General features: G+C 41.8%; 1 protein-coding gene across 8 annotated transcripts in view; it reads right to left on the reverse strand.

The window, feature by feature from the left end:
* Positions 1-1,320: 1,320 nt before the first annotated feature.
* TBXAS1 (thromboxane A synthase 1) overlaps positions 1,321-12,589 on the reverse strand; it is a 244,067-nt gene continuing 232,798 nt past the window's right edge. For 7 of the 8 annotated variants that reach the window (XM_061371924.1, XM_061371923.1, XM_061371931.1 and 4 more), the window contains 4 exons: positions 8,215-8,303; positions 5,660-5,797; positions 2,347-2,509; positions 1,321-1,736 (listed from right to left, as the gene is read on the reverse strand). In XM_061371924.1, the coding sequence (XP_061227908.1) occupies positions 1,662-1,736; positions 2,347-2,509; positions 5,660-5,797; positions 8,215-8,303 (465 nt within the window). In that variant the 3' untranslated portion in view covers positions 1,321-1,661. The remainder of the gene's footprint in view (positions 1,737-2,346; positions 2,510-5,659; positions 5,798-8,214; positions 8,304-12,589) is intronic. The other variant, XM_061371926.1, reaches the window with a different exon arrangement.

Consider the following 12,589-nt stretch of genomic DNA (forward strand, 5'->3'; position numbering starts at 1 on the left):
TGTTCTAACTTGCTAACACATAGAGAGAAAGGAATGTTTGGCTGACGGGGGAAGGAACATCACAGAACTGATAAGAACTAAGGAGACAGTAAATAAGACCAAGGGTGCTGGTCTTCATGATAGCAGACTGGTGCCCATTGTGGAGCAAGACTGGAACAGAACAGAAGAAAACATACCAACTGCTAACTTGGCACTAGGACCTTGCGAATGTGCACAGGCTCTGTCGTCATTCAGTAAATGCTGTAAGATTATCGGCGACCAGCAGAGACCCCCATGCAGCAAGAAAGTGCATGAGTAATTACAGTTATTATAATTAGTTCCCAGAAATCTCATTAATATGTAAATCATTTTCCTGGAAACACTGGGAATACGCATGAATGCGCTGAATATATAGCTGCTGCCGGCAAGAAATGGATGCGGTCACCTTTGCAAAATGATTCGCGTGTGTGCCCAGTGCTGCAATAAAGAACGCCTGCTTTCTAAGACTCCAAATTGAGTCTTACAGAGTTTCTCCAACTGATTTTTACAGTAACAAAATCATACTGCTGCTTTGGCTGTGAAGATGCATGTATGCAGCCATACAGCTTGAATGGATCTATGGCACTGTTGCAGCTGGCAATCAGACAAGTTCCTTCCTGAGTGGAGCGAGTCACCTGCGACATGACCTGCTCCAGGGTCACATAAGGAATCAAGTGAGCTGCTGGCACTGATGGTCCTGGATCCGACTCTCTTGCCATTGGCTCTAATGCATGCAGTGCTCTTTAATTTCCTTGAGACAATAAGCTAGAAAAGGATACTGCAACGCTTGGAAAGGAAAGGCCTCAACATGAAGCAGATGTTGTACCAACTTCTTCAAATTACCCTTAAATTTCCACCAGATATCCTGCTTTCTTTAAATACATATCTCTTTTCCACCTATCTAGCAGTTCAGCAGCCAGCAGAATAGCTGTCACCTCATGTCTTTGGGCTTAGCTACGAGAACTTAACTGGTAAGCAGGGGAACATTTCATTTCTCTTCAGTTGTGTTGATGCAATGGACCTAGTGCAAATTGTTAATCTAAGTTTATTTCAAATTACTTCAGAAACATGAAAAAGGTGCAAGTCCGTCCATTTTACAGACACAGGGAGAGATTAAGCATTGTGCAGGAGACTCAGCCTTCATTTTTAGCAGAGCTCATGATAAAATCCAATGCACTGGCTCCCAGGTCTTCTGCTACAACTGCACTGTGGTGCCTCTTTTCTAAAGTAGGGACTTGGAAGTGTATGGAAGGATATATGAAATAATCAATTGTAATTATAAAATCTATTGTAAATTGTGCATACATTCAACACCTGCTCCGTTTATTGAAGTTGAGCATGAAGAAAGCATTCTTAAAAGGAGTAAAAGGAAGTGTGATGTAGAAAAGCAACTGAAAGTGGGATGCTTCTTTACAGGTACTATTCACAGTGACTTGAAAACCACCAGAAAGACTATGGAGCCCTTGTCTCACCTAAAAAAGGGTTGGATGGCTCTCCCACGGGAGGGCAGTGAGGCACCACCTACTGACCATCAGTGGGACTTAGGCTCCTACCTGTCTTTCGGGTTTAGAGAAATAATTATACCCAGAGAATCACTGAACAAGGAGTCTCATCCCAGAAGGCTTTGGGATATACATTTTCTCTTAGCGAGATTCTAACATGATGTAGACTCCATTTTTTGGTCCAAGTGTGGCTTTTGATTTCAGCTGCAAAGGAATCTGAAAGAAAAAAAGATCATCTTATGTACAGGAGTATGTATTTGTTCATGTGTGTACAACACCCCCATATACAGACAGACATTTTTGCTGGGGGACCAATTCATACCAGGATTACTGTGGAAGCTGTAAAGTACTTGTTCTATAGCAAGCTGTGGTAGTGTAATATTAAACAGAATTTACACCCGGAGGCTGAGACAGTAGTTGCCCAGGTATACTGCAGATCTGAACAGAAAGAAGTTAACTCTATAAACTCTACTGCTGCTGAGTAAGTGCCAGGTGCAATGTATATAGCAATAGGAATAACCTGAAGTGCTAAGAACCCATTCGCACCCTACGTAAATCAAGGTGTTTTGACTGTGGTGTTGCTACACTGCTCTCCATTAAGGCAGGGCTGTGTAACTGTTTTGTTGGAAAAACTGTAAAGGTTAAATAAAGTTCTGATTAAAATTAGCAGTCCAGGCCTCTTGTCCCTCCTCATTATGGATGTGGCTCTACCAGTTTTCTCAAACTATGAGGAAGTCACAAAGGCAAGTCAGACATCCTTTCTAGGAAACACTGTCAACTCCCTGAAGTTGACAAGTGTGGCCTTTAAGCGTCTGCTTGTACAAACCTCAGTCTCTGGGCAGGTCTTAAATTGAAACTTCTGCAAAATCCTCAGCAGAGTGATTTTTGTCTCCAGCAATCCCATTTTCATGCCAATGCAGCCGCGGGGTCCTCCCCCAAAGGGTAGGTATGCAAAGGGATGACGTTCCTTCTTAGCCTCCTCTGTAAACCTAGAAGGTACAGAGATGGAAATTGGTTCAATAAATGCTTTTTGCTCCTGATTCCATGTTTTTAATTCACATTTCAAAAGGTGGTTATTTCAATTGGTCTTAATAGACAGGTCAAGGGCACTATTGACAGGTTGTGTCCTGATGGGGATGACACCCTTAAGTAAACAGCTAGTCGACGTACGGCCATGAGCCTTTGTCAACTGGTGATTCCAAGAGAGGACAGACAGACATTGCTTTCAATCTGTCTTTCATGAATTGCTCTCATTTCATGACCACCCTCAGCAGAATGATAACTTTAGGTGCCAACATGCTATCTCTGTCGACCTTTGCATGTATGAGGGAGAGATTACAGCTAAGAGGAAACTAAGGGGCTGAAATTTGAACTATCACTTCCTTGCTGTACAACACAGAAAGAGATCAATGGGAATTTTATTTTGTAGCTTGCAAGGGGGGATGAATTCTCATGGGATTGGCTAGGCCATGGAAGACAGTTATAACTCAGTAGAGGCCCTCTCTCTGCTCTTGGTCCAAAGGGACCAGTTTCCCAGTTGGGAAACACTGAAATTGCACACAATTCTGTTCTTAGAGCTAAGTACCTCAGCCAATTGTAAAGGCTGATTAATGTGTCAGTCTGTATGCAGATGCAGTTCCACATCTAGCTAGCTTTAAAATACTTGATCAACCATCTAGAAATGTGTCTTTTTTTTTTTTTTTCCAATGAAGGAAATAAAAATTCCTATTTAAACAGCAGTACAAAGAAAAAAAATGAAATCTGTTTGCCAGCATCTGCAAAGATGGATGTACATTGGACAGAATATGTACAGATGAGAATACAGAGTCTGAGCCAGTATAAGTTATTAAGGCCAATGCATAATAAACAAGGTGAGCCTCACCCTGGCCTGTGCTGAGTCACTGTTCAGAGTAGTTCCTTAAAAGAAGGTAAACCTTTACACCAGTGGCATCAGCCTGGAAATATACATAGTCCTCCCACGTCTTAAGGTATTTGGAGCTGTCCGGGTAGTACAAAACTACTTTTCCAGTTCTGCATGTGGATGAAAGCTCTGTTCTCTATGTATGGGGTCATCCCTGAAAATCTCTCATCTGTTTGGATACAGTTTGCAAGAAATTTAGACTGCTATGGCCTGGAGATCTCATGCAGGGTAGAAAGAGATAAGGTGTAAGAATCACAGAATTATTAAAGTTGGAAAGGACCTTAAGATCATCTACTTCCAAACCTCTGCCGTGGGCAAGCACGCCTCGCAGTAGACCATGTCACCCAAGGCCCCATCCAACCTGGTCTTGAACACTGCCAGGGATGGACCATTTACCATTTCTTTGGGCAACCTGTGCCAGTGCCTCACCACCCTCACAGTAAAGAACTTCTTCCTTATAACCAATCTAAACTTCCCCTGTTTAAATTTAAACCCATTACTCCTTGTCCTATTGCTAGAGTCCCTGATGAAGAGTCCCTCTCCGGCATCCTTGTAGGTCTGCTTCAGATATTGGATAGATAATATAGGATATTTTGAAGTTAGGAAAAGAAATAATACTGTGTATTCTGCTAATCCCATCCCCACACTTAGATATCCTAAATAAGGTTGGGATACTAGTGCAAAAAGTACTACAGAAGTCCATAATTTGAGATTAAAGGACTATTAACTCAGGTACTGAGCACTGCTGCATATCTCATGCAAACAGGTTAATGCAGTTCTTGCTTTGCTCACCTCCATATATCATTCTGTTAAATTTAAAGTTTCCCTTGTATTATTCTTGAGGCAGATTTCAAAATGAAATATTACGGGGAAAAAAGGCTGTAGCTGAATTAATTTATTTTTGTTAAGATCTTATTTTATAGTTCTTACTAACGTTACCAACTAATACAATCTGGGAGAGAGTTAGTAATTATGCTTCATTCCTCAGGGAAACTTCAAAAGGAAATTTCATCTCAGATTCATAACAAACAGCACCATACAAGTCAAGGGGACTACAGCCCCCACTATCTATTTCACCCTGTAATGTACTTTCATAGTATTGTTAAAGTGGTGAATAAACAGCATTTCTGAATAAATCAAAAAACCCTTAGAGTTCTAGTTAGTGCTAAGATTCTCCCACAACAAAAGCTTCTCTAACCCTGGTATTGCTCTTCTTTATGGCCTAAGGTACCTGACAGAGCATATCCCAAGATTCGCTCCAGAAGGAGCATTGGGCAAATGCAGTTACACCATACATATGTTGTCTTACTGGGCAAAACCAGTTCTAGGCTGTCTGCCTTACACCCAGTTTGTGGAGCATGCACTTTTTTTCTTAGCAGACTTTTCAACATAGTGGTAACTTAATGCAACTGCCCACAGAACAGCTTAAAACAGAGATGCCCATGCAACTGAATTGTGCTTCCACACAGCACCACATCAGCTAAAACTCCCCCTGTAAGCTCAACTCAGCATCTGTAAGACAGGGCAGGGTACTAAAACATAACCTGACAGTGCCTCCTTGACCCCAGCTGAAGAGAACAAATAAATGCTCAATGTGAATGTCTTCTCAAGCAGATCTAAGAACCCAGGATCCTAACTTAGGGACAGAAAGCAAATTCCCAGTGGGAACAGAGGGGATAGGTTCTCCTGGTACAGTGTACTTAGACCACTATAAGATCTCAGGTGAAATGACTGCTCTAAACCAGTCAGGAGCTGGACAAGTTTCCTGAATACCTCCATGCCAGTGAATATACTATCTCACTTCAGAATTTCTGGATCTGGAGGAGACACTATTTGCAGCACCTGATTTGGGAACAGGTCTGAAACACTGCACCACATTTCAACCTCGACCAAACCTCACACCCTCTGCGGGTATTTGATGGAAATAACATCTTTATGAGCTAAATTAAAGTCTACTCCTCTTGGTGGAAATTCAGCTTTGGGTGAATAGTGGGTGACTGTGGCTGTGAAGGACCATTAGGATCTGGTGTGTCCACTGGATAGGATGGAGTCCTCTGCCCACCCTTATGCATAAAGCAGCATTTAAAGCAGGCCTTTGATCTAAAGATGCCCAGTTGGAACTAGATGACCCTAAGGTTCTTTCCAACCCTAACCATTCTATGATTCTATGTTGAAATAAGGACTTCAACCTAAGAATGGAAAGCATAACCCCATGTACCTCTCAGGGATGAACTTCTCAGGCTCTGGCCAGAACTCAGGGTTGTGGTGGAGATGTCCAACTGCAGTTTCAATGACAGCCCCAGCTGGAATACGCTGCCCCAGCACTATGCAGTCTTTAGCTGCTTCCCGAGTGAACCTGAAACAGTAAGTGTCATGTATCCCAGATGATTAATAAAGGTAAAAGCTCAGTAGGAAGGAACCATAAAATCAATCTTTTAGCTGGACTGACCCTGTGATTTCTGAAGTAACACATTCCCAGGAGGTAAATACCATTGCTGATGCTAGTGTCTTCTCTGGTTACGATCATCTCCACCTACAAGCACACAGCTCCAACCCAGATGGCTAACTTTTGTCCTTTTAACAGTAAAGAATTTCTGGTTGCTTAGCTTTCCCCAAACATTTACTGTCAAACTATGATTTTGTTGCTAATGTTGCTTTTAGGCTGGTTCTTTATGAAAACTGCAGATAAAATGTGCCAGTCATCTCTAACAGACAGAAAGATTATGCTGGTTTGCTTTCAGGAGAAAATTGGATCAAATATAATTTTGAGCTTGTTTATTTGAGAAGCTTCCCCACGATGGGACAGCAAGTGAAACTTTGCAAGGGATGTTTTTTATATTAGGGCTAAGTGTTCTGCTGTTGCTGCTACAAAAACACAACCAATTCACAAGCTTTGGAAAGTTATTTCACATACACTCATCAAAGACAGGCATGATGTTCACAACAAAAATCTGCAATTTCCTCACATCTTGTGGTGATAGGTGACGGAGTAGGACTGTCCTTAGGAACCTTACCATGACAAGAAGACTAAGACAAGCCACCTGCCAAAGCTCAGCTTGGGTGTGTAAACCTTGTAAGAAATGGTGTGTGGGTGCACTCGTATGGTGGCAGATCCTGATCCAGATCTTTTGGTGCTTGCGTGGTCACTGCAGACCTCAAACTAACCCAGACCCAGGCGAGTGCCCTGCTATCTCAGCCTAGGTGCTATTCCCCAGTACTAGCTTGGAGCACAGGGGTGAGAACAAATGCAGGAGCTCCCTTTGCTGCTCCCTGTACTGTGCCTAAAAAGTAGAACAAAGATTTCAGTTTCAGGGCTGTCAGTCTGGCATCATTACAGGAACACATTCTTTCCTCGCTGTCACACATCTCTTTCTTTCTTATAGACAAATAAATAAGAGGCTCCAAACCTGGAACAAAACACTGGCATGCTAAAAAAACACACTGACAAGCCATCCTTCTCATCCTTACATGAATTTGGTGATAGTGGAAACATGAGTTCTGGGGAAGAAAGTTCTCTAGCTATTAAGTTCATTTTTTAATAAAACAACTCATTTTATAATAAGCTTGGCTGCTACTGAATTTTCCCGTAACTCAGCATTATCTTTGTCACAAGCAATTAACATCTTTCTGAGGTACTGGGCTGTCCTATCCGTTCCACATCCATCAGAATAAAAGCCAAATCAATAAACACCACTGACAATGCCAAATGAAACTTTGGAACAACTTTGCTCCATTCTCATTCTATTTCCTATCTGACAAACATTGATTGTTTCCCAGTGTTTCAGCTGAAGCTCAAAGATCTCCGATGCTTTAACTGGCAAAACAATTTCCACTTACATTACACCATGTATAATATAGTAAAGCCCAGTCATCTCATCCAAGAGCAAATATCTATGACAGTATTTTTTGTTTGTCTCTGAACTATTCTGCAGACATCCATGGAAAACTCCTGACTTCTGATCTTTGTGAACGTATAAAAGACAGTATGATTTTAAGCTCTTTTCTCTTAAGGTGCTTGCTATCATGGGATAAACTTTTCAAAGGCTCTCACAGCAAGTTCAGTTTTGTCTCCTTTCCACATTTTCCCCAGCTTCATAAGGAGCAGTGCAACTGGCTGGCCGCTTTGAAAAGCTCAATTCTTAACATTTGAATTTATCTTGTGATAACTTGGAAATTTGACAATCATCAGGTTTCTAGCTTATTTCCCCTGGTCTTTAGTTCATCAGTATAACTTAGTAAGATTAGTCTTGTGTGAATTGGGGCAAAACTTTCAAAATATAATGGATGTAGTCATTAGCTACATTTAGTTATATCAGTATAATACAGCACAAAGTGCAAATCAGTAGGGGCCCAAGTCAAACACACATGTAAAATACAGCTTTCTGAGCCTGCAACACTTCCACAAATCAGGGCTTTAATGACAAACAGGCTAGGGTAGGTCTTTCTCCATATTCCCGAAGCCTGAGGCATATGGAAGCAGCACCATCCAGCTTTGCAGCCCGTCCTGCTGCAAAATGGCTCCATCCTCTAACCTTGGGGGATGTGAAGAAGGGTGAGGAAACAATCTTGGCCTGTATGTTGTAAAAAAGTGCTTTAGAAACACCAGTATTGGCCAGTTTTCCTTCAATAGACTATTTTATATCTTTCAAATGCACAAGCAGTATTGACGTTGGCACAGAGACCAAGGGCACATTGATCTTCCAACAGCAGATTACCATTTTATAGAGCTAGGAATCTACCCTGTGGAATCAAAAGTGGAACGAAAAAGAATACCTGAATGCAGGTGGGTACATGCGCAGTGTCTCTGCAATCACCATGTCCAGATAAGGGAGTTCTTGTACATTGCTGTAATCAGGAAGCATCTGAAAAGGCAAGGAGAAGGAACAATTACATTTTCTCACATTTAAGTGCCAAACTCATGTCAGATTAGCTTTTAAATCATCCATTTTTTTTTACTGGGCATTTTTCCTGTAGAAGAACTTGATGTCTCATCTAAAACAGTAAATGATAAAATTATACAAAAATGTGGGCAGTAATTAAATGTGTGCATAACATTCATTTCATCATCAAAATGCTTTGGTGTGCAGCCCAACTGAATATATAATAATAAATCAGCTTGCTAGGAATTATTAAAAACAGAGTATTACAGAGAGCATTAATAGCTACAACAGAGCTGCTGTTTCATACATGCACTAAAATGTTCACAGGACCCTTGTGTCTTCCCAAAGACAAGAGCATGGCAGACCAGGAGCGCTTTGTTCACAAGAAATAACAGGTCCTTCACTTATTCTTGTTGAGGTTGGAGCAAACCCTTTCCCAGTTATAGAAATGAACCAAAGTGCTAATGCTGTGATGCCTGCAGAGGGGTGGGAGATGGCACTGGAAGGAACAGGCACCCTGATGAGGAACAGCCCACAGTGGTGAACTGCACTGATGAGTAGACAGGGACTAGAGGGGGCTGAAGTACAGCTCAAATCTCACTTGGAAGGACTGCAATAGTGCCTGGGGAGAGAAGCCTCTTTTCTTCCATGGATGCCCCTTGTGTAACGCTGCTTAATTTTGCATAGCAGGCAAATGCCTGAGCCCAAACACACGGTCCTTTAGTCTACAAAAGCACCTGCCCCTTGACAACAACTGGGGGGCACTAAAACCCAAACAGGACTGTAGCTTGGAAGACTTTGCCCTCTGCCAAGCAGCAGTGACAGACACCAAACCACAGATGACCATCAGCAGCAGTGATACCACTCGGTGCATGGACAGAGAATTTCTCCCACTTTTTCTTTCCCTGGTAAAAGGACAATTCCCCTGCCTTATTCAGTGCTCTCAGCAGAGGGCAGCCAAAGTACATCTAATAACCTCGCCAGGAAAGCAGAGTTTTGTTTTAAATTAGAGCATCTCCTAAAGACTGACACAGAGTAAATTGGAGAAAAGCACAGACGTCAGACTAGACTAAACCTTTTATGAAGATTTGGGGCCCCTGCCGTTCATGAAGGGGACTGGATTCCATCCTTCCTTTATTTACTACAGCACTTTTCATGTATAATGCATATTTTATTGAATTTTCATGCAAAAACATATGGTACATACTGAAAATACTAAGCAGAGAACAACTCCAGATGGTATGCAGAAAAGGCGTACAATAGAACAAGGATACCTTGCTGGATTAGAGTATCCCACTTATTCAGCACTAAGCCACCATGCACCATTTCACATTAACTGATCTTTTCTAGGCAGGAAATAGATACATTCTATTATCCCCGGTTTGGGGCTCACGAAAGAAAAAGAAAAGCAGAAAAAGTAATTTGCACAGGCTGAGCAGAAGCAGTGTGTCTGCTTCTATCGCAGAGAAAAAGATGCAACTCAGTTTGTCAATAGATGAAGTATTTTGTCAGTATATGTCAAATATTATCAATACAGGAAGCACAGACTGCACTGACAGCCTTTCAATGTTGCTGTTTTATTGCAGTAGTGTCTACTAACTCAACCCTTTGGTTTAGGTCGATGGTTATCAGAAAAAGGACCAGGAGACTAAAAGCCGCAAATGGCCACAATGCCATGAGAACCATGGCTGAAGGCTGTGCTAGGAGCTGTGCTCCGATAATGTGAGTAGCTAAAAACAAAGACAGGAGGATGATTTTTATCAGCTTTGTTTTGCAGAAAGGGATCCAAGGGCTACCTGATTTCACATGGGAAATTGGTAGCAGAGGCTGGAAATGAACCGTGATTAGACTCAAATTTCAGGTCTTTGTGGCGAAACCACCTTTCTCCACGACTACATAGTTTGCTCCATGCTTCGATGACAATGCATGCTGTGGTGTGTATTCATTTTTTATTCATTTTTTGCCAATTTTACATATCTCTTTCTGAACTTCCCTCTGTCTTTTTTTATACTGCTCTCCTGCATCTCTTTGAATCCTGTGTCAGCATCTGAGTCCTGTCCCTGCAATGCCTCCTGATTTCATGGCTGAGGGAAGAGTTCAGGCTCAGAGTAAAGGAATGGTGGAGCCAAGAGCACACTGCGATGTGTTCGATTCTCTGAGCCATGCTCTTTCCACTGGGCCTTCCTGTCTCTCTCATAATCCCTCTACTTACTTTGGAGTCAATAATTAAGATAATTATATGGTAACCTGATATAATAAGTAGCCACTAAATCAAACCATACATCAACAAATAATAAAACACTAAATTATGGTGGCTTTGATTTGCTCTTTCAAATAGCTTCTATACCTTTAGGGGATTAGCTGTTCAGAAAACAAAAGAAAGGTGTAAAACCATCTGATTTTCCTTAGAAGAAAATTCCTTTTGCTTACATAAATAAAAAGGGGTCAGTCAAATGGCAGCACAGTGAACTCTGCTATCTTCAGCATGGCAGACACATCAGTCATTTCCTACATTTGATGCAACTTAATTACTGGCACTTCCATGCTTTTAGCATCAAAGTAGTTGAACCTAATTTAGTACTTGTTTGCAAGGTCTGACCTACAGCTGCATAAAGTACACACCAGCCAAGTATCTCTATTTAGGAAGGACAGTTTGATGCTTTTTTTTTCTCCCTTTCAAAGAAAATATTTTCCATTTGTTTTTCCACTCCCGCTCTTCAAAATATTTCTTTATCCAAGCACATTTCAAAGGAACTTGAATATGCTTTTCTCCCAAAATGTCCCTATTTATATCTTTCAACTGCTGGCAGTTTTGCTGGGGTGGGGGGTGGTGTTGCATAAAGATGCCACTTTAACCCCCTGCCTGTTACTTAAGATTAGGTGCTTTTTCATTAAGAGGGAGATTCCTTTCTGTAACAAGTAGAGATGTGGGGGGAGAAAGGAGGCACCGCATTGCATGTAATTAAACATCCTCTATTTTAATTTTTCAGCCACTGCTTTGCACAGCAGTTTGGCTAATGCATCTTTCCCTGTTGGCGTGGAAGTGAAATGGCCATATAGCATCTTGTGGCATTTCTCTGTACGCACGTTTCCCCAGTTTGATTTCCAGAAGTGTGGTGGTACACCTTTCACCCATCCCAGCCTGTTCAATCACTTCTGAGGTCCAGAAAACATCTAGTTTGGCCACACACTCTCCTTTATGACTGACAGCAAATCCTAGGACTCTATTCCTTAGAAAGAGGTGGGAAATTAATTCTTCACCCCACAGAGTACCCTGAGGTGACACAAAAGAAGTGATTATAAAATTGCGTATGTGCTACAAGGATGATGTGTGTTTTAATCCCCATATAAATTCCAAGAGAGATAAGTGCCTTCAGATCCACCTCTGCTTTTCAGTATTAACATTTTTTCAGCTTTAACGTTTTCTAGGCAGGCAAATCTATTTTTTGCCACCACCCTCAGTTAACTTTTAATTCCTCAATGAACATCAAGGGAATCCAAGTGCTGACAGGAGAGGTCTGGCCAATCTTTCTGCTGCAGTTTGAGATGTTACTGTTCCCAGTTGCTTGCTCTTCTTTGCTGGCTACGGTTAGCGTCACCACAGCCAAGTCAGCAGAAGGGAACATATGCCTGCACCTCAGTTGCTTCTATACAGACGTCCAGCATGAACCCATCTTCAGAGACAGCTGAAGACAAGATACTAACTTTTCCAGAAAGTAGGTGCTGAGTGAGGCACAGATGCTCCTCTACCATGTTTGTTTTGGGAATGGTAATCCAAGTACACATCAGTGAATAAGAGATTTCCACTTATCCTATTGGTCATGGTCTGGTGATGCTCAGCAGCCAGAAATGAAAAAAAAAATCAGGAGAAATTTTGTGAGTCTGACAGTGTGACGTGCACCTGAAATCAATTTGGAAGCAGCAAAGGCTGCAGAGGCCACATTCTTCATAACTAGCACTGCTGAGTCATGGCCTTATACTGAACTGGCTGCAGTTTCTGAGGAACTGCAATCCCAATCAAATGCCTCATGGGCAGGTGTGACTGTGACAAAGTCCATGTCAGAGGGATGACATGCAGATCTGCTCAAGTGCAAATGCAGATACATGAATTATCTGTGTATGCATAGCCACACAGCCCACATCAGCTCTTCCCTTGCCCAAAATGCAGACTTTGATAGCAATGGAGTAGGAGGCAGTGAGTTAAAACCAAGCCAGCGCCACCCCAGTGAATCTTACACACTCCCTTTCAAACTGCCCAAAGAGCTATT

This window comes from Neopsephotus bourkii, unplaced genomic scaffold (assembly GCF_033783945.1).
Source record: "Neopsephotus bourkii isolate Nb327-2 ecotype Australia unplaced genomic scaffold, CSIRO-AGI_Nbou_v1 NB_1589, whole genome shotgun sequence".
Lineage (NCBI taxonomy): Eukaryota > Metazoa > Chordata > Aves > Psittaciformes > Psittacidae > Neopsephotus > Neopsephotus bourkii.